At 36.8% G+C, this 22,897-nt stretch overlaps 1 protein-coding gene across 2 annotated transcripts in view; it reads left to right on the forward strand.

Moving 5' to 3' along the window:
• Positions 1-22,897, forward strand: part of rptor (regulatory associated protein of MTOR, complex 1) — a 287,332-nt gene that overhangs the window by 147,015 nt on the left and 117,420 nt on the right. For both annotated transcript variants that reach the window (XM_052141047.1, XM_052141048.1), the window contains exon 8: positions 10,959-11,018. In XM_052141047.1, coding sequence (XP_051997007.1) covers positions 10,959-11,018 — 60 coding nt within the window. The remainder of the gene's footprint in view (positions 1-10,958; positions 11,019-22,897) is intronic.

Genomic DNA, 22,897 nt, shown 5'->3' on the forward strand with positions numbered 1-22,897 from the left:
GGATATTTCTGCTTATTATTTTCATGTTTAGTAAAGTATATTCTATTCCCATATTCATTGAATCCTCGTTTTATATTTTTAGATTAGTGATTTTGTAAGCAGTACATAGACATTCTATTGTAGCTTTACGTTTCACTTAAAAGGGTGTATGTAACATAAATATAATAAACTCTTCCATTGAACTCGTATCAGCCATATCACAAGTTTAACCTTTTAAATTGATAAGTGTAGTACAATAAAACATTAATAGTCAAAACATTTTGAATAATCAGATTAAAATCTACTGATAAATGTTGGTGATTGAGGAGAGTCTCCAGTTCTGGTTCGAGTGTCGTGTCAGAAATTTGCACGAGTGTTACTCTTTTTTTTAATGGCAAGTAATATTTTGGTTTCAAATGTTTAATCAAATAACATTATATCAACATGAAAATAGCATGTTATAACTCCCATACCAGGATCACATGGCGCTGTCCTGGTAAAGCTCAAATTATGAGATTCATCCACCAGAAGAGCAGTGCCATGCTCTTCTAAAGAGCACAATGCTAAGTAGTGCAGTCTTAAATAAGGTGGGACTCAGTGACCTTGTTTACACCTGGTATTAAGTTGTGTCTCGGGTGATAATATCACATGTGGTTAGGCGAGACACATCGTTGTTTACTCCTGGTTGCATGTCCTGTGACCTCTTGTTTTTGGATTTGGAGGGGAGGGACCTCTGATAAAATCAATAGGAGGGACTCTGATTCATGACGACATGCATCAATCACTATGTCAGTGTGTAACTGCATGATAACAAACTGCAACAAAGTGAGAAAAGACAAAGTAAAGCACGAAAAAAAGTGCACTATTTCTCCCAGATGCAATATTTTGAGCAGATTTGTACGTTATTTTAGTGAATTACCTGTAATAACCTGAGCTGCAGATGTCCATGCTTCTCATAAGTGTCCATACATGTTGATATCAGACACATTGATGTAGATCTGCAAAGTTCTCATGCTTGTGTTTTTATCCGCTTGTAAAATTTTACAGATTAGACTGTTATTTCCTGTCAAAGTGCTTGTAACCAGCAAAGTTTAAACTCTTGTTTTAGCACAGTGGTTGATTGGCAGGTGAGGGGTGACGCTTCGCTGCTGTCGGGGTGCATACAAGACGGATTATCATGTACACATCAAATGTGATGTGGTCATATGCATTTTGAACACATACTTGTGTGTTTTGTTTTACCCCATTTAGACCTGTATTTAGCGCTGACCACATGTGACCCGATCACCAAAAATGCATCTTAATGCCAGGTGTAAACAGGATCAATGGGCAACATTGTCTTAACGCCTCAGTTTTGGGGCAAAGAATCTGTTCGGCTATTTCCTTTTTTTTTTTTTGCACGCTTGTTTTCATACATGGTTTTTATTATGACAAAATCGAATTCAATTTTCTAGTAGTTTTAGTAAGAGGCCTTCAAAGTCCACAATACCAGAGAAGACTTTAGTTTTAATTTGATGTAGATGCTTGTCTATTGTGTGCAGTGTGTAGATGTGGTCGGACGTTCTGTATTTGGGCAGGAATCCAATTTCACTTTTCTCCAGAATGTTGTGGACTCTAAGAAAATGTTGAAGTCTAGCATTGATAATAGATAAGAAAAGGTTCCCAGAGTTGCTGTTGACACATGCCTCTCTAGTTGTTGGGCTCAAATGTGTCCCCTTTTTTAAAAATTGTTGTAATCAGGCCTTGGCTCCAGGTGTCAGAAAAATACCCCAATTTCAAAACAATCTTGAACAATTTAAGTATGCAATCTTGAATTTATTGTCTGTGTATATTATCAATTCATTTAATATTTTGCCACAGGCCTGAACGGATTTTAAAGTCTGTATACTGTCTTACTACTACAGCCACTTTCAGAACTTGGCAGTGCAAATCTTCAGATATTGTTGACTTTTGTATGACAAATCGCTTGCTGTGTTCCTCATTTGTAAGTCACTTTGGATAAAAACATACACTGTAAAAAGTTTAATGTAATTTTTACAGTAACTTACTGGCAGCTGGATGCCAGTAAGTTACTGTAAAATTATTTACAGTATGATTATTGTATTTACATTTACTGTAATATTACTGTATTTTCATTTACAGTATATGTACCGTATTTTCATTTACAGTATATGTACTGTATTTTCATTTATAATTAATTGAATTTAAATGTTATTTAGTTAAGATTTTTTTTGTATTAATATTTTCCACCAAATCTAATTGTAGCAACACCCCCCACCCCCAAAGAAAATCACAATTACTCATGCACATAATTTAACATTTATTGTCTTTGTTGAACATTTACTTAGTAAAACAAGTTCCTATGTATCTGTAATGTAACATAGCTAAAACGTACACATTTTCAAAGTGATACAAGCCAAAACAAAATGCAATAAAAAAAAATCAGTTTGTTATTACTTTTTAGTAATTTTGCCAATAGAAGTCAACAATCTCTCTGATGAGAGATGCCACAGGGAGATTCAGACTATTTTTCTTTGCCTCCTCTATCCAGATTTTTGGCTGATGTGTTACTTTGATTGCTATTTGGTGCCATCAGGGTTGATTCTCAGAATGAACCTGCAAGCCCAAGAAAAAATACATTATTTATCAAACCAGTGTTTCTCCAACTGTCATAACTCCGTAATGTATGCACATTGGGGCCAATAAAAGCAATATGTACTGAATACCTACAGGTAAAGAGCATAATTAGTTGATGATCCATGACATTCAAATCACTGAATCATTCAATCACCATTACAACAAAATATATATACTTATGCTGCAACCCTCAATTTTAAAAAAATATACAAAACGATTTATACTCACTAATTAACCTAACATACATGTGGGAAAAAGTATAGCAATGGGAGGAAACTCAAAGAAAGGCCCTAGCTGGCCAGCACATGGATACCCAGGATGTTCTTACTTCGAGGCAAAAATTCTTACCACTGAGCAGCCCTTTTTCAGCCTAGACAGGTTGGCATTACAACAAAATCACTGTCCGTTTTCCCGCCAATACACTTCACATCCCTCATCTACTAAATTGACAGTTAATATTAAAATGAGAATCAGAATCAACTTTAATGGCCAAGTATTTGTACACATAAAAGGAATTTGACAGCTAATGCTGATGAAAAATCTGTTAGCTCCTGCGGCTGGATGATGACTCTGCCCTTCATAGATAACATCCATGGTTTTGCTTGGAGAACAGAATCTCCTGTAACAAACACCATCACAGCAGCTTTATAGTATTGTCACTGGCTATGTTCAGCCTATGCGTAAGATCTTAAAAGCTGGTGTTGTACAAACCCACCATCTGATCATAATCTCAGCCATAGTATCAATTAATAAAATTATTTTCATAGCCTTAACAAGTGCAATCACCTTGGGATGCTGGGAACAGTGAAGCTTCTTTCTACATCTGCTGGAGTTGCAGTGACCTAAGTGCAGCAATTAACAAAAAGTAGGAAGAAATTAATTAAATATATAGAGAACATACTTGTGTCTTTCTTTACAATAGAAGTTATGCTTATATGTCACTATGTTATATCTTGTGATACAACCCCTTGACCAGCTCAAGTATGTCTGCCTATCTTGCAATTCACAGTTAAATTCTATTACAGGCTTATTACATGTAAAGTTAAAAAATGGACCCTCAAATGCATGACACATACAAAACAGGAATAGTCTTTGAAATGTCAAACTATGATCCTAATTACAATCAATATTTTCTAGAAACAGCTGTTCAAATTAGCATTAATACTTCCATCAGCCTAAAGGAAAAGTGAATCCTCCCTCTCTCTGAAGTACGTCATTGTGGTAATCATAGATGAAAACTGCAAGGTCAAGTTGACAAATTTAAAATTAGTCAGGTTTGTATTTTGATATGGTGGTAAAACCAGGAAAGCGTTCACACAGATAAAATTATATTGTTTGCATACAAATCACACGGTCATTTTTACAGTAACCGCTAACTAGTTGCTCGATAAATATCAACCACGAAACATAATGATATGAGAGGCTGCTGATTTAATGGTTTAAGCGCCAGTTTCTTTCTTTTGTTTGTCTGCTTAACTTACCGTTATGACGGAAATACCAGAAAAGACAAAAGACACCTTCAATCTGGGACTCGAACACGATCCAGACTACAACCTTGAAAAGAAAAAAAAAATATGCACTTGAAAACACTGTCTCATAAAATAATAATAATAAACTCCGTTTGAACATCGGTGTTGCCTAACACTCTTTAGTATTTCACATTAGATATTTGCGTTGAGTTCAACACCACTCCTGGTTAGCTAACGTTAAAGCGGCAGAGGAACACACAAAGGGTTTCTTCAGCTAATTTAATTGATATTAACATATTCACAAGTTGATAACATCACCGTTATGACGTCAATCACCGACAACAGCCAAAAAGCGGGCGCTAAAAGACAAAAGGTTACTGTTAATAAAGCTTTATTTAATCAGGTGACGCACGTTAGTATGCTGTTAACATTACAAATCAATACATTTGAAAATGTCTCTGTTTTATATAATTAAATATAATAATACAAACAATATACTAACCTTTTTGATGAATCACCTTTGTAAAATTACATTCCCAGTTGTCCTTTATCTCACTTTCACCAAACAGCATGGAAAAAAATATTTGAAAAGAAATCTCACTTGCCATTGGTCAGTTTTTTTGTGGGTAGGTTCACTACTGTAAATGGATTTACTGTAGAGAAGAATTACTGTAGAATTACAGTAATGACCATATATTTTCCCATAATCCTTTGCTATTTACAGTAATGTACTGTATACACATTTTACAGTATCTTGCTGTACGTATTACAGTAAAATACTGTTCAAATTACAAAAATCAGTTGCAGTGTACTGTTAAATGTAATTGTAACTGTTAGTTCCTTCTCTAAGATTGGGAAATCCAGGGGTTGTTGATCGTCATTATTTTCTTAATATTTTTCTTTTAAATTTTTCATTATTAAGGAAGTTTTCTAATTTAATCTAATATAAAACGAATCAGATGCGCATCATCTGATTTTCTTTTGTCTGTCGTTCAGAATACTGTATAATCAGGTGTGTTTCCTCAAGCATGCATCTTTGTCACAAATGTGCGAAATTACCCGCCACTACACATGAATACCCTGGCTGTTAGATTATGTTTCTGGGGCACGACATATAGTTTACATCATCCATATTAAGATAAGATATTTTATGGCTAAACTATTTATTAAGGCAGTGTTAGACAGAATCTGCAGAATGACTTCTGACAAATACTTTGCATTATTAATATAAACATGTATTTTTAGATTTTTCATCAGTGAGATGATTTTAAAATAGTTTGTCTCAAGCAGAATTAAAAAAATGTCCTACCCCTAATATGTACTTGATCAATATCTGTTTTAGGAATGTGCCAGGGTAGTCGACTAATCGTCTAGTCGTCCAACAGCTGAAAGTCGATTAGTGGGGGCAAATTCTTGCATTCATTTTTTTAGTGGTGGTGGTTTCAATTCTCAAACTGAGAGACATAACTTCTAGGAGAGTGTATTTGCATGATGGCAGCTTGCTGTGCTTAACAGTGAAAAACAGTCAGCATGGTTAAACGCTTTTCAAGAACTTTCATGTTCTTAATGCTCTTGGTTGATTATTTCTTATGCGCTGTTGTTACAGCCATCAAAATGCCACATCAGCAATACATTTAAAAACAAACACTGTCAGACGTTAAATGCTCTGCTGTGTATTTCTCTCGTATTTGTAAGGTGTTGTGGAGAGATGAAAGTCTTTTGCTGATTCTGTCTGAGACTGCTTAAATATTTGCAAAAAAAAGTTTTTTTGATTTTGTGAACTAGTTATGATGTGTATAAGAGGATTCGGGCTGTTCTGTATTGGAGTCGTTCTTCTGACATTTAATTAATTGATTGTTTTAAGATGTTATAGTTATTTAGCCTATTTATTTGTTGCATATCCTTTAGTTATCATACTGAAGTTCTACTTTTGAAAGTTGAAGTGCTCTGTATATTCCTCTGAAACCCTTCTGATCGGGGTCAAGTGAAAAAAGGGAGCCTAATTATTCTTTACATCGACTAGTTGTTTAGACAAACCACAGACTAGTCGATTATGAAAATTCATAGTTTTGCACGTCCCTAGTCTGTTATGGTATAATTTACAGTACCGCTTCCCAGAAGAGAATTACATGTATAACGACCAAATGAGTCTCCTCGTTTTTGCTGACTATCCACAGACCCATTGACCGACAGAGCTATAGATTTTCCCACTTTTGATTTATTTATTTTGTCATAGTCTCTGAGGTGATGTGAGGGCAGGTGATGGCTGAGGTTTGTAATGTATTTTTCTTAATGTGTGTTGATCTGGTCTGATCAACTCAAGCCCTGGCATTTAAATGACAACACATTAACACATTTCTCTTTGACTGGAAATGGATAATCTCATCCAATTGAATGGAGAAGATTTTTTATTTATGTATTTTTTTCCATTGCAATAAGGGGACTCTGCGGGAGAAATATTTGAACCATGGAAGAATATTTGACTATCTGTTGAGCCAATCTCTTCTGTTTTGTTACCATTTGACCATTCCCCCTGAATCCCTGTCCTGAATTACACCTCTTTATTTGGTTGATGGTAGAAATACAGTATTTCTCTTAAGTCTATTGGAGTCTAAATGACGTATCTTGAAGGGAAAGTTCACCCAAAAATGAAAATTCTCTTATCATTTACTCACCCTCATGTCATCCCAGATGTGTATGCCTTGCTTTCTTCTACAGAACACAAATTATGATTTTTAGAAGAATATCACAGCTCTGTGGGTCAAACAATACAACTAAATAGTGACCAGAAATGTGAGTCTCCAAAAAGCACATAAAGGCAGCATAAAAGTAATTCATGAGACGCAAGTGCATAAATCCACCATCTTCTGAAGCAATATGATAGGTGTGAGTGAGAAACAGATCAATAGTTATGTCCTTTTTTACTTTAAATATACACCGTTGACCATCCTTGACCTGTAGGTGTCAAAATGCACAAAGAATGTGAATCACCAAAAAACTAAATATGAATGTGGAAGTGAAAGTGAAAGTGGAGATTTATAGTAAAACATTTTTTACTTATTTATCTGTTTCTCACCCACACTTATCATATTGCTTCCGGAGACATGGATTTAACCACTGGAGACTTATGGATTACTTACATGTTGACTTTGTCTACATGTAAGTACATCTAAAGATCTTAATTTGTATTCTGCATAAGAAAGTCATACACATCTGGGATGACATTAGGGTGAGTAAATGATGAGATAATTATACAATTTTTTGGTTGAACTATCCCTGACTCAAGGCCCTGAACATTAATTCATGACATAAAACATGAGACATTCAATGAATATAAAGCCATTTACAACTGCCTTTGTTGTAATATGTTGTCTAGGAAGGTGTGGGTGGGGTTCGTTTGGAGATGGGGAACCCAACACTGGCAGACTATGATATCTCTTCCTGTTTCAGATATGTTCTAGCTCTCTTCACCTCCCACTGTTCCCTCTCTGTGTTCCCTCTTCAGACAGTGTGCAGACAAATTTTTCTATGTGAAGAGAGGGTGTCAGCCACAGTACTCTATTTCCTTTATTTCAAACAGATTTGCAAGTTAATTTGGGATTCTTTCTCTGTGTACCAAATTTTAAGTCCGATGAACTGACCAACAAATCTTTATAGCAGTAAAAAAAATAAAAAATAGTTTGATCAATGCAAGACCGAAATGTCAACGATTGACCTGTTTGCGAAAAAAAGAAAAACGGTTTGGTTTGCGGTGTTATTGGAAAATAAAGTAGTAGCTAATTATATATATATATTTTTTATACAATAAAAGGGCATTAGTTTAATAGTTACATTTTGATGAAGTATTGCTAAGACAAACATTTTATTTATTTATTTATTTATTGGAATTTATCCTGCATGGATGAATCGTTATGAGAAGACCAGAAACATGAATTTTGAAAGTACATTTTGTATACAGAAAGTGACTGTGGTTTATGTGTTTGATTGTGACAGGGCTAGGGCTTTAATACCTACTGAATATATTTGTTTAAAAAAAAATAAAAAATTTGCATCTCAAACTTTGGATGTGGAAGGACTTAAGCAGACAAAGTGTTTAGTTTATGGCTTATGGAGTTCTGACTAATATACAGTATACTATATATATATATATACACACACACACACACACACTCACCTAAATGATTATTAGGAACACCATACTAATACTGTGTTTGACCCCCTTTCGCCTTCAGAACTGCCTTAATTCTACGTGGCATTGATTCAACAAGGTGCTGAAAGCATTCTTTAGAAATGTTGGCCCATATTGATAGGATAGCATCTTGCAGTTGATGGAGATTTGTGGGATGCACATCCAGGGCACGACGCTGCCGTTCCACCACATCCCAAAGATGCTCTATTGGGTTGAGATCTGGTGACTGTGGGGGCCATTTTAGTACAGTGAACTCATTGTCATGTTCAAGAAACCAATTTGAAATGATTCAAGCTTTGTGACATGGTGCATTATCTTGCTGGAAGTAGCCATCAGAGGATGGGTACATGGTGGCCATAAAGGGATGGACATGGTCAGAAACAATGCTCAGGTAGGCCGTGGCATTTAAACGATGCCCAATTGGCACTAAGGGGCCTAAAGTGTGCCAAGAAAACATCCCCCACACCATTACACCACCACCACCAGCCTGCACAGTGGTAACAAGGCATGATAGATCCATGTTCTCGTTCTGTTTACGCCAAATTCTGACTATACCATCTGAATGTCTCAACAGAAATCGAGACTCATCAGACCAGGCAACATTTTTACAGTCTTCAACTGTCCAATTTTGGTGAGCTCTTGCAAATTGTAGCCTCTTTTTCCTATTTGTAGTGGAGATGAGTGGTACCCGGTGGGGTCTTCTGCTGTTGTAGCCCATCTGCCTCAAGGTTGTGCGTGTTGTGGCTTCACAAATGCTTTGCTGCATACCTCGGTTGTAACGAGTGGTTATTTCAGGCAAAGTTGCTCTTCTATCAGCTTGAATCATTCGGCCCATTCTCCTCTGACCTAAAGCATCAACAAGGCATTTTCGCCCACAGGACTGCCGCATACTGGATGTTTTTACCTTTTCACACCATTCTTTGTAAACCCTAGAAATGGTTGTGTGTAAAAATCCCAGTAACTGAGCAGATTGTGAAATACTCAGACCGGCCCGTCTGGCACCAACAACCATGCCACGCTCAAAATTGCTCAAATCACCTTTCTTTCCCATTCTGACATTCAGTTTGGAGTTCAGGAGATTGTCTTGACCAGGACCACACCCCTAAATGCATTGAAGCAACTGCCACGTGATTGGATGATTAGATAATTAATGAGAAATTGAACAGGTGTTCCTAATAATCCTTTAGGTGAGTGTGTGTATGTATATATATATATATATATATATATATACACACACACACACACATTCAGAAATTATTCAGACCCCTTTTTTCACTTTATGTTGCAGCCTTATGCTAAAATTATAAAAATTATTACTTTTTTTCACATCGATCTACACTCCATACCCAAAGTATAATGAAAAAGCAAAAACCAGATTTTTGATAACTTTGCAAATTTATCATAAATTAAAACTAAAATATCAAATTGACATAATTATTCCTGCGATGGACTGGCGACCTGTCCAGGGTGTCCCCCGACTTTCGCCCAATGTTAGCTGGGATAGGCTCCAGCCCCCCGCGACCCTGTACACAGGATAAGCGGTTGACGATGGATGGATGGATGGACATAATTATTTAGTATTTAGTTGAAGCACCTTTGGCAGTGAGTACAGCATCAAGTTTTTTGGGTATGATGCGACATGCTTTTCACACCTGGATTTAGGGATTTGTTGCAATTCTTCTATGCAGATCCTATCGAGCTCTGTCAGGTTGGATGGTACTGTCGGTGGACAGCCATTTTCAGGTCTTTTCAGAGATGTTCGATTGTTTTGAAGTCTTGGCTCTGGCTGGTCCACTCAAGGAATTTCACAGAGTTGTCCCTTAGCCACTCTTGCATTGTCGTGGCTGTTTGCTTAGGGTCATTGTCCTGATGGAAGGTGAATCTTCAGCCCAGTCTGAGGTCCTGAGCACTCTGCGGCAGGTTTTCATTTAGGATATCACTGTATTTTGCTCTCTTCAGCTTTCCTTCAACACTGACCAGTCCCCCATTCCCTGCCACTGAATTTTGCAAAGTCCAAGCATGCTTTCATGTGTGTTGCACTGAGGAGAGGGTTCTGTCTAACCACTTTGCCATAAAGCCCGGATCGGTGGAGTGTTGCATTGATGGTTGTCCTTCTGCAAGTCTGTCCCATCTCCACGCATGATCTCTGGAGCTTACCCAGAGTGACCATTGGGTTCTTGGTTGGTCTGACAGGACCATGGCATTAACGTATGTATATATATATATATATATATATATATATATATATATATATATATATATATATATATATAATTTTTTTACAACCTGCATACACACACATATACTTGCTCTTCAGTGTCTGTTAAATAGATGCCATCTGCCCTGCTCTTTCTCTCTGCCCTTTCAACCTAAAGCTGATGCTGATAAAAAGCTATTATTAACTGAAATTCCTGGGTTGCTTCAGCAAATTGCTTCAGTATAGATTATATTATACTGAGTTCAACTTTAAGAGTGTGTTTGGGTATATATGTGTATGGTATTATAAGGATGGAGGGTGAGCATAGAGAGTAGTCAGTTCCTGAAGACACTGTGTGCAGATCTCTACATCTAAACTGTGTCTGGGCTGCAAGCAAAATGGAAGGAGGCAAAGGTTGAAAGGTGTGCATGGATGTGTGTGTGTGTGTGTGTGTGTGTTTCTCACCAAGTCTCCTCTCCTCTCTCAGGTTCTGTATGCAGAAGAGTTCAAAACTGGTACCAGGAGTGACCTTGGACCTGATTGAAAAGTAGGTGTTGATTTTTCATTCTCTCAAATATACTTCTGATTGTTCCCTCTCAATTCAATTAATTTCAAATGTGCATTTGGCATTACAAACGTTACAATGTATTGCCAAAGAATTTGCAATATTCTCAAAGAATCTTGGAGAGATGAGAACAAATTATGAAATTACTAAATATAAAAAAAAGCATGTGTGTGTTGTGGGGGGCATGCACATGTATATGCACGTGTGTTTGTGCATATGGGTGTTTGCGAGCACATCATTGATTGGTCGACTTTTGCCTCTTTTCGCGGCAGGCATTGATGTACCTTACCACTAATAAAATACAGTCCCTTCTCTCTTCTTTCACCTAATCAATACTGAAGTTGTGTATTATTGTCCAACTTTCTGAAGTCATGACAAAATTTTTCACACCTCGAGCCATGATTTATATTTCAGTGATTATTATCATCATTGTAATTATTATTTTTATATTTATAATTGTTTTTATGTCTTTATTTGTTTAAGTAATTTTCTGCCTGCATGTTTAAACGGATACTTGCCTGATGGTAAATGGAAAAGTGTGTATACAGTGCCTTGCGAAAGTATTCGGCCCCCTTGAACTTTTCAACCTTCTGCCACATTTCAGGCTTCAAATATAAAGATATAAAACTGTAATATTTGTGAAGAATCAACAACAAGTGGGACACAATCATGAAGTGGAACGAAATTTATTGGATATTTCAAACTTTTTTAACAAATAAAAAACTGAAAAATTGGGCGTGCCATTTCTTAAAGATATCCATAAAAAGTGTAGTTTAAAGTTTTCCACAAGCCACTTGGGAGACACACCAAACATGTGGAAGAAGGTGCTTTGGTCAGATGAAACCAAAATCGAACTTTTTGGCAATAATGCAAAACGTTATGTTTGGCGTAAAAGCAACACAGCTCATCGCCCTGAACACACCATCCCCACTGTCAAACATGGTGGTGGCAGCATCATGGTTTGGGCCTGCTTTTCTTCAGCAGGGACAGGGAAGATGGTACAAATTGATGGGAAGATGGATGGAGTCAAATACAGGACCTGATGGAGTCTGCAAAAGACCTGAGACTGGGACGGAGATTTGTCTTCCAACAAGACAATGATCCAAAACATAAAGCAAAATCTACAATGGAATGGTTCACAAATAAACATATCCAGGTGTTAGAATGGCCAAGTCAAAGTCCAGACCTGAATCCAATCGAGAATCTGTGGAAAGAACTGAAAACTGCTGTTCACAAACGCTCTCCATCCAACCTCACTGAGCTCGAGCTGTTTTGCAAGGAGGAATGGGCAAACATTTCAGTCTCTCGAAGTGCAAAACTGATAGAGATATACCCCAAGCGACTTACAGCTGTAATCGCAGCAAAAGGTGGCGCTAAAAATTATTAACTTAAGGGGGCTGAATAATTTTGCACGCCCAATTTTTCAGTTTTTTATTTGTTAAAAAAGTTTGAAATATCCAATAAATTTCGTTCCACTTCATGATTGTGTCCCACTTGTTGTTGATTCTTCACAAATATTACAGTTTTATATCTTTATGTTTGAAGCCTGAAATGTGGCAGAAGGTTGAAAAGTTCAAGGGGGCCGAATACTTTCGCAAGGCACTGTATACACACTTTTCCATTTACCATCAGGCAAGTATCCGTTTAAACATGCAGGCAGAAAATTCCAATTTTATATATATATATATATATATATATATATATATATATGCTAAAATCATTTAAGTTCATTTTTTTCCTCATTATTGTACACACAGCACCCCATATTGACAGAAAAACACAGAATTGTTGACATTTTTGCACATTTATTAAAAAAGAAAAACTGAAATGAACTTAAACGATTGTAGCAAATGGCTGCAATATAACAGAGTGAAAAATTTAAAGGGGTCTGAATACTTTCCGTACCCACTGTGTGTGTATATATATATATATATATATATATATATATACACACACACACACTTTTCCATTTACCATCAGGCAAGTTTACCATAAAATTCTTTTATCACTTCATTATTTTAATTGCATTTTCATTTCGTTTGGAGTGCAATTTGAGTTTTTCGTTTTTTAAATAAATAAATTTATATTTCAATGTAAAATCACTAAAGCAAGAATTTAGAAAAACATTCACTGATCCCACCAATGTAATTGGATATTAAAGTTATACACAACACACTTAATTTTTTTCCAGTTTCATTTGATTTTTTAGTTAAAATAATTTAAAGTTTTAAATCAAGGTGTCTTGCTTTATTGTGATGGATTAACCCTAACCCTGCTTAACGAAAATTACCCCATAGTAGGTTAATTATGCTTTTAATAAAGATTAATGTGCTTTTATCCAAAGCGACTTACAGTGCACTTATTACAGTGACAGTCCCCCTGGAGCAACCTGGAGTTAAGTACCTTGCTCAAGGACACAATGGTGGTGGCTGTGGGGATTGAACCAGTGACCTTCTGATTACCAGTTTACCAGTTATGTGCTTTAGACCACGACACCACCACCACTGCAATCAGTGTGTCTGATTTCTGATCACTGCTAGGAAGACTATTCCATAGTTTAGGAGCCAAATATGTAAATGATCTCCCTCCTTTTGTGGATTTTGATATTCTCCGTATTGTTAACAGGCCGGAGTTTTGCGATCGTAGTGAGCGTGATGAATTGTAGCATGAAAGAATGTCACTTATGTACTTTAAAGCGAGACCATTCAAAGCTTTGCAAGTAATAAACATAATTTTTTTATTAATACGTTACTTAACAGGTAGCTGCTGATAAAATGGGGCTGATATAATCATATTTCTTGGTTCTAGTTAGCGCTCTTGCTGGTGCAACTGAATTTTATTTATTAAACCTGCAGGACATCCACCTAGTAAATAATTACAGTAATCTATTCTTGAGGTCATTAATGCGTTTTTCACCATCAGAAACGGATAGCATGTGTCGTAACTTAGCAATATTTCTGAGGTGGATGAATGCAGTTCTACAAAAATTGGAAATTAGTTTTTCAAAAGTTAGATTGCTATCATAATATAACAACATTGTTTTTTTTTTTTTGCTGTAAAAGTTGACTGCAGTACATCCATCAAGAGTATATTTTAGCATCTTATTTTTTAGGTTTTTGTTCCAATAATTTGTAACTCTGTTTTATTGGAATTGAGAAGACATTTCTAGCCATCCATACTTTATACACTGTACACTTTATACACTGTTCATTTGGAAAATTGAGGCCCTAAAACTGATCCCTGTGGCACTCCATACTTAAATGTAATTTTATCTGAGAGTTCCACAGTTACACAGACAAAGTGTAGCGGTCAGAGAGATAGGGCCCAAACCAAGCGATTGCCTGTCCACAAAAGCCAAAATAATTGTTGAAGGCAGCAATAAGATCTAAGAGTACTTGAAGAGAAATGCAGCTGTGATCAGATGTTAAGTGATTTGTAACTCTGATACGTCTCTGTATAATGATGGGGCCTAAATCCTGACTGAAATTCTAAATATATACATTTCTCTGTAAAAATGAGAATTCTCTATAATTAGCCAATTCTCCTGGTTTAAGCTATGGTTTCTTGATAAGTGGTTTGATAACTGCCAGTTTAAAGTTTATTGGTATATGCCCTAAGGATAAGGAGTTAATAATATTAAGAAGTTTTGAAATGACAGGAAACAACTCATTTAGAGTTTAGTCAACTTACATGTTGTTGATTTTGATGTTTTGATCATTTTTATTAGCTCTTCCTGCCCTATAACAGTGAATGATTGAAGTTTGGAATAATTTGAGTCTTATGGGGTGCTGTGGCAGGCGAATGCTAAATTCCAATTGTGTTTCTGATTATTTCGGTTTTATCAGTAGAGAAATTCATAAAGTGAATTCATACTTGCACTCCATTTTCCGAGCTGCTCTCTTGAGAGCATGAGTGTAATCTGGGATTGTGTGGGATTTTTCTATTTAAATTTATTTTATCGAAGGGGTGGGTGACACTATCTGGAGTGCTAGAAAAGACTATCCATATTTTCTTTGACAACATCAAGTTCTTCTGAACCTTTTGGCATACTGAGTATTTGAGACAAATCTGGAAGATTATTAGTGGAGCTATTCTTAGTAGTTGAAAGAATAGTTCTACCTGAATAATAATGTTACATAGATGGAGTGTCCTTTGCTAAGCGTAGTATACAAGAGACGAGGTGATGATCTAAGATGATATCGCCTTACGGCAGAATTTCTATATTATAGACATCAATTCCATATGACAAAATTAGATTTAGTGTATGATTTTGGCAAGGGGTTAGACCTGTCACATTTTGTCTAACCCCAACAGAGTTGAGAATGTCGATACATTTCATTATCATGTGGATGTTGAAGTCACTGACGATTAAAGCTCTATCCACAGCAACTACTAGATCTGACAGAAAATCGGCAAAGTCTCAAAGGAATTCAGAATATGGCCTTGGTGGTCTATATACTGTTGTATACTGTATAAAGATGTCAAAGAGTTTTTATTTATGTCTGATGATGTCACATATTAAGCATTATCAATTCAAAAGAATTAAACTTATTTCCTGACCTTATATCCTGAGTAACACAAAAAATGTCTACAATGTAAATTGTAGCAACACCACCATGATATTGATGAAACACCTAATGTTATCAGAAGAGCTGACTAAACACCACCTGATCTAAATGTATTAGAGATTTCATAACTTAATCAAGTAGTCCAAATTTTTGAAATGTTTTAAATGTCTAGCTGGATCAGGGAAATTGGACAGGTACACTTACACTCGCTTGGAACTTTGTCCTTTTTAAGAGTCAGACTAATCCTGGCTTGTGTCATGGTTGGCTGAAGCTTTCTATTCTTTAATGATTCCCTATAAACTTCTAACAAAATTGGAGTCAGTTTTATATCATAAGATCTAAAAAATTCATCAGCAAAGATGTCTGGCCCCAAAACCTTGCCTGTAGGCAAGGCCTTAATTACCTCGCCATGGTTATCTCAGAATCAAGAGAATTTGTTTTTCTTAGTCGTCAGTTTAGGAAGTTCTAATGGTTCCACAAAGTTTCTAATATCTTCATCAGTAGACGAAGACATGGAACTTTAGAGATCAAGATAGAATTCTTTAAAAGCAATATTATTATCAATGGCCGAGGTAAATATTTCAAAACCAGCAGATTTCACTGAGGGAATGGTAGAAAACGACACTCTCTGCTTAATATATCTAGCTAAATGCTTCCCTGCTTTGTCCCCCGACTCAAAGTATGACTGTCTTGCCCTGAATAGCCAAAACTCCACCTTCTGTGACAAAATAGTATTATATCTGTATTTCAATCGGGTCAATTCTCTTAAGGCCATGAGACGACATTCGGCGCTTCAGCTCTGCCTCGTCACTTTTAATATTACCTTCCAACTCCACGAGTTCTCTTGCTTTGGATTTTTTGACGAATGAGGCGTACTGTATGATCCGACCCCTAAGAACTGCCTTAACTCTTTCCCCGCCAGCGTTTTTAAAAAAAAGTTGCCAGCCACCGCCAGGGTTTTTGACGATTTTCGCTACATTTTAATGGCACGCAGAATATTTTCTTCCATGAATGTATGAAGATGCTATATATCAAAATAAAGATCTGGGCCTCTGCTTTTAGGCAAAAAAAAAAGATTTTATTTTATCTTCATTTGTTCTTTTTTTATTGCGACTTGAACAGAGGTAGGTTTTGTCAAAAAACAACATTTCAGACAAAAAGCTGAGAAAAAGGCATGTTTATGTCTGATATTTTGAGCTTCTCATACTCCATTTCTTCATGTTTGAGACGATCGCAGTCTGTTTCTTTGATCAAAGAGTTGCGTACTCTTTCAAAACATGCGCAGGGGTCTTCCTTACCGTATAACACCTAAAACACGGAAACACGGAAAATTCCGTGTTTGGCGGGGAAGCGTTTTTTCATAAAACGCGGAAAATTCTGTGTTTGGCGGGGAAAGAGTTAAGTGCCTCCTAAGCCACACCCACAGATGATACTGAGGACCCGTTGGTCTCCATATAAACATTGATTTTAGGCTTTAACATTCAAGATTTTGCAAAAGAGATGCATTAAAGCACCAACTATATTTATGACTTTTCTCTGTATGTGGCAACACCTCTAAACTCACCAGGGCGTGATCTTAGACTAAGATGTTTCCAACTGAGCAACCAACAACAGATGAAATGAGGGACTTCAATATAAAAATATTTATATCTTTTGGACTGATGAAAAAAAAATCCTGTGAAGCTTCAATGTTGCTTCAGGGGGCTTAAACACTTTTGCTTCACTATGATCAAGGACTGAGTCCATCAAAAGAATAAAGTCTCCTCCCAATGTTATATCATGAGGGGTGCCAGGGGCTTGCAACATCCCTTCAAGATCTATAAAACAAGCACTCATCATCAGCGTTAGGTGTGTAAATATTAGCCAAAATCAAACTTTACCCCTGAATTTCTGCTAAAACTGTAATGACTCTTCCTAATTTATCTTTAATTGTTTGAGACATTTAAATGGTAGATGCTTACTTATTAGTGTAATGACTCCCCTGCTCTTACTTGAGCCAGCACTAAAGAAAACATTCCACCCCATATTTTCCCAATTTTTGTAGCTTCCTACGGGGAAAGATTTATTTCTTGAAGAAACACTATCATATTTCTTTAACATATATTACATATATTATATTCACTTGGTGCAAAACAATCTGGAATAATATGAAACAATGCTGAAGTCCCCTCTGTGCAGTCTAAACTTGTTTAGAATGTAGAATCTTTTGTCAACTGCGCTAAAAACAATCTAGATGCAGCACAAAGGATGAAACAGAGTGCAGTTTGTTTTTAACTTGACATTGTGTAAACTCACTTTTGCTTTAGCAGGACAAGGTTTCGCTGTAGAGCATGTGCAGTGGGGGATAGCAGAAACAGGTTATCTGTGTACAACAGGCATTCGATTTCTGATTCATGTAGAGAGCTGTAGATCGCTCCAGACTGGTTGCCAGTTTGTTGAAGTTAATGTTGAACAATGTATTAAGTAGCAACCTTGTCTCACTCCACGCTCCTTTTTGTTCTATTTGTGCTCATTTTCATGCCAATATGATTGAATATTGTCAATGCTTGATTATTCGCACACTATAAATCTAACACACCCCTTATCAATTGTATTAGTTGTAGCTGGGTTGCTTACAACATACCAATGTCTGCCTGGCATGATTTTATCCTTCTACGGTTTTAAATGTAACAGTAGCACACCTATATTTACCTAATCCTGTTGATCCTCTGTTACCAGTTCTGTGTACTTCCTAGAGAACAATTTGCAGCAGAAGCTGTAGACAGTATCATTTCTTTTTGAATAAGTGAGCAGCTCCACTTACATTTTTTCCCCATTAATTAACTTTCTGTTGGTGCAGTGGAAGCTTCGGCCATCAGGTTTTTCAGGGAATGTGAAGTTTTCCTTTATAGGCAGTGGCCCTCTGCTTACCAGATCAGTCCTTTCTGAGTCAGACAGGATAGATGACCACATCAGTGGATGCACGTGCTGGGAAGTGCTCCTCGCATGCAGAGGATGGACCTGATGAAAGATGAAAATAATAATAAAAGCTAGCCATGTTAGATGTCATATTAGAAGGTAATGCAACTGTCTGTCAAAAACAAAGGTATGGTTTATCCATATAAATTTAATGATCTGGGATTGTTGAAAAATCATCATCAGCTGTAGCACTGGCACTTGGGGCAGGTGGTGTTGGTTGTGCCCCACGTCCAAAATATTTCAACAGTGCTCCTAGGGAAGTTTCATAAAAGTACCTATTTGACAGAATATTTGACAAAATATGTTATTTTCTCATTTCAAATTATTATACACTGCAGCAAGTCATCTGTACACCTAAACAACAACTCTTAATCTATAACTAGCTAATTGAGGCATAATGATATTGGAATATAATAGCAAAGACCCCAAAATGGTAGACTAATGTAAATAATGTTAAGTTGTCAGTTATCAGTACAAAGTTTATGGAACAGAAGCTTATTTTTATTACAAAAATATATACCCAGGAAAGTTATTTTTACACAGAAGACAAAAACGTTAATCTAAAACTTGCTAAGTAATATGTTGTACTAATAATATATTAAGATGTCAAGGCTATTTACGGATGATTAATCAAACTTTCCTAAAAAAGAAGATATGCTACATAGGCTATGTTAACTAACTAGCCAGCTAATGTTAGCTCGTAACTTAGCCTAGCTACTTAACATACCTTTATCGTGCTGTTTTTTCTCTTCCTCTGTTTTCTTTTTTTCCTTTTCTTTGCACCAGAGGATATGTCCTTTTTTGACATTGCTGTTTTGCTGTCTGTATGTGCTTGCATCCTGCAGCCCGTTAACATAATATTGCATTTAATATTGCGTTTTTGTATAATTACCATTGTCCATTGACCGTATAATCAAAAAAAATTAAAAATAATTAAAAAAAAAATGTGCTTTTGGGGGCCCCCTGGTGGCCACCGGGGCCCTAAGCAGCTGCTTAGTTCGCTTATGCCTTGTGCCGGCTCTGTGTGTATATATATGTGTATGTGTGTATGTATATATATGTACACTCACCTAAAGGATTATTAGGAACACCTGTTCAATTTCAGTTACAACCGAGGTATGCAGCAAAGCATTTGTGAAGCCACAACACGCACAACCTTGAGGCGGATGGGCTACAACAGCAGAAGACCCCACCGGGTACCACTCATCTCCACTACAAATAGGAAAATGAGGCTACAATTTGCAAGAGCTCACCAAAATTGGACAGTTGAAGACTGGAAAAATGTTGCCTGATCTGATGAGACTCGATTTCTGTTGAGACATTCAGATGGTAGGGTCAGAATTTGGCGTAAACAGAATGAGACCATGGATCCATCATGCCTTGTTACCACTGTGCAGGCTGCTGGTGGTGGTGTAATGTTTCCGCTGTAATGGCAAAAAAATCCAGCAGGACGCGCCTGCACGTCCGTCGACCCCAGAGGGTTAATAAATAATCACGAGACTGTGTATTCTCATAGGATAAGACCAATCAGTCTTATTAAAAATTATGAGACACTAATAATGCGACAATGTACTAATAGTACAGGGAAACATCACATCGTGTGACATTGATTAAATGTTCATTTTAAACCTGAAAGTCGAAAATAGCACATACATAACTGGTAGCATCTCATGTACAGTAGTTTAGTGTTTCATAACCCTTTAAGCTCATTAAACCTGAACACACCAGTGTGTATTTATTAGCGAGCCGGTGCAAATTTACCTACATCCATACGATCGTTCACCTAGAGACATTTTCCAAGACTATGTCATGCTTGGCTGTTTCTTTTTACCTCTAAATAAAGAATAAAGAAGAACATTTCTGTTAGTGTGCTGCCTTACCCCCCTGACTGGGGTGATTTTTCTTGATGGTTGTGGTCTTTGGTAATGAACTGCTGCAGGTGGATGTTGCTCCTGAAGTAGCCAGGAGTCTGGGTTGTTGTACTGGCACACAAGGTACTCTCAGGTAGAGTTTTGTGTGGGGGTCCCCAGTGATGTCCATTTTGAGGCAGCTTTTCTCTATGAAGAACCATTGTGTTTCTGCTGGGTTTGTGGTTGAGGTTGTGTGTTTGGGGGACTGTTGAGCCTCTTTCTCTCGCTCTCTCGCTCTATTCCCAGCCTTTTACAAAAAGTGTCCCCACCAATTGGGACATGTCTAACACAGAAGAGTTCTTGATCAGGAGTTTCCATTTTGTGTGTGTGTGTTATAATGAACGCTGGTCAAGCGCTTTTGGTCACAATTTTGAAATTTTTATTTATTTGTATTTATAAAACACGAACACACGCACACACACACAAACATTTTATAAGATCGTGTGTAAAGTTAACATTTGCAACCTTTAAGTTTATCTTTGCCCTGTTTCTGGCAATGGAGCTCTGGGGGCCTTGAGGCATGTTGGGATTGGAGGGAAGAAGAGAGACACTTCTTTGTGCAGCTTGCACATGATAAGCATTTAATGAAATCATGACAACTCTTACCACTCTGTTTCCTCTTTCTCCATTCCTCTGTATATTCTATGTCTGTCTGATTGTACCTTCCTCCTAAAACAAAAGTTAACTACAAGAAACAAGTTGACGTACATGCATGACATTTTCTGTTCTTAGAAGCCTCCTGAGAAAGACTTCCTCTCTGGGCCATAGGTAGTTTGAGTCTAAAGGGTTTGTAATAGCAGCTAAGTCTGAGTGATAATAAGGCAGTTTGATATTTTTCAGCCTTTTGATGATATTCAATATATTTTTTTCTACAGTGTCTTAAAAGTGTGTTTTTTTTTTTTTTTTTAAACAGGAACTATCATTCCAACCAAACAGTCATTGTTGTCAAGTAGTTTTAAAATCTTTAGTTCAATATAGTAAGAATCAACCATGTCCCATGGTTTTTTGCTAAATTATATAAACAATCTTATTTAATCATTTTCATTTATAAATCAATGTAACTATACATAGTATAAAGACATTATTTTGTTTTTCAAATTGAATGGCCATTACAAGTCAGTCCGGTGGCGCCCCAGGCTGATTCGGGCGGGGGAGGAGTATGATGAGGAGGAGGGCATGGCATCATTTAATTCATCACTTTAAAATCTTTGCAGCTAAAACTATTAAACTTACTATTTTGTTGTTGGATGACTGTTGGAGCATCCTGTCCCATGTGTAGTATGTGTATCTTTCTGTGACTTCTGTCAGCATGTTTTACATCCATGATCTTCAGACAGTCATTTAAATGCTCCCAAACAGCCGCTTTTTTGGTGGATATGAGTCTGGTAGATAGGATTCCGCTGATATATTTTGGAGTATTAGGGTGTTCCATCTGGTTGCTAGGGATTTACCAGGGTGATATTTAAAAGGCTCCTTGCTAACCTGAGTCAAAAGAGCTAACCCGGAAGCCTCTATGATGTTCTGATGCAGAGATATGTGTTACGCTACTCGGTTGCTAGGGTAACCCCATCGAGTTGCTAGGCAGTTACCAGGGTGAATCTTAAAAGGCTCCTTGCTAGACTGAGTCAAACAAGCCAACCTGGAAGTCTTTATGATGTTCTGGTGCAGTGATATGTGTTTTGCTACTTGGTTGGTAGGGTGAGCTCATTTGGTTGCTAGGTAGTTGCCAGGGTTATACTAACAAGGATACTTGCTATCCTGAATAAAAAAAGCTAACACTGAAATCTGTATGACATTCTGATCCGATTGTATCCCTCTCAGCCATTTTGAATGTAAGTCAATGGGGCTGGTTGCCAGGGTGCTCTAAATAGTTGCTAGGGCATGGCTAAGTAGTTTCAAGGGTGATACTTAAAGGCTGCTTGCTAGTCTGATTCAAAAAAGCCAAATATGAAGTCTGTACTATGTTGTGGTGCAGAGATATGGGCTTTGCTATACGTTTGCTAGGGTAAGCCCATGTGGATGCTAGGCAGTTGCCAGGGTGATACTAAAAAGGCTGCTTACCGTCAATGAGACAATGAGACATTTTTGTCATTGCACAGGTGTCCTCAATAGGCCGGTGGATTTGGCACCTCATTTGTGGGTCTACGACAAATGGTGCGGACGAGTTAGGTGCCAAACGTTTGTACAGAAGAATAATGTGAATAATAGTAATGCTTTGCTTTGCAAGCACTACTAGTAATAAGTATAAATAGTAAATCAGTAGGTTGACTCTTTCAAGCCAAACTAATAATATTGAACAGGGTTAAAAAAAAAAATTGTAAAGTTAGTTTTTGCACACCTTGTTCATGTACAGAAAACATGTTTTAGTAAAAAAATATATGTAGGTAAATAATGCATCCGTATATATGCGCATATAAATAAAAAA

Source organism: Xyrauchen texanus, chromosome 13 (assembly GCF_025860055.1).
Source record: "Xyrauchen texanus isolate HMW12.3.18 chromosome 13, RBS_HiC_50CHRs, whole genome shotgun sequence".
Lineage (NCBI taxonomy): Eukaryota > Metazoa > Chordata > Actinopteri > Cypriniformes > Catostomidae > Xyrauchen > Xyrauchen texanus.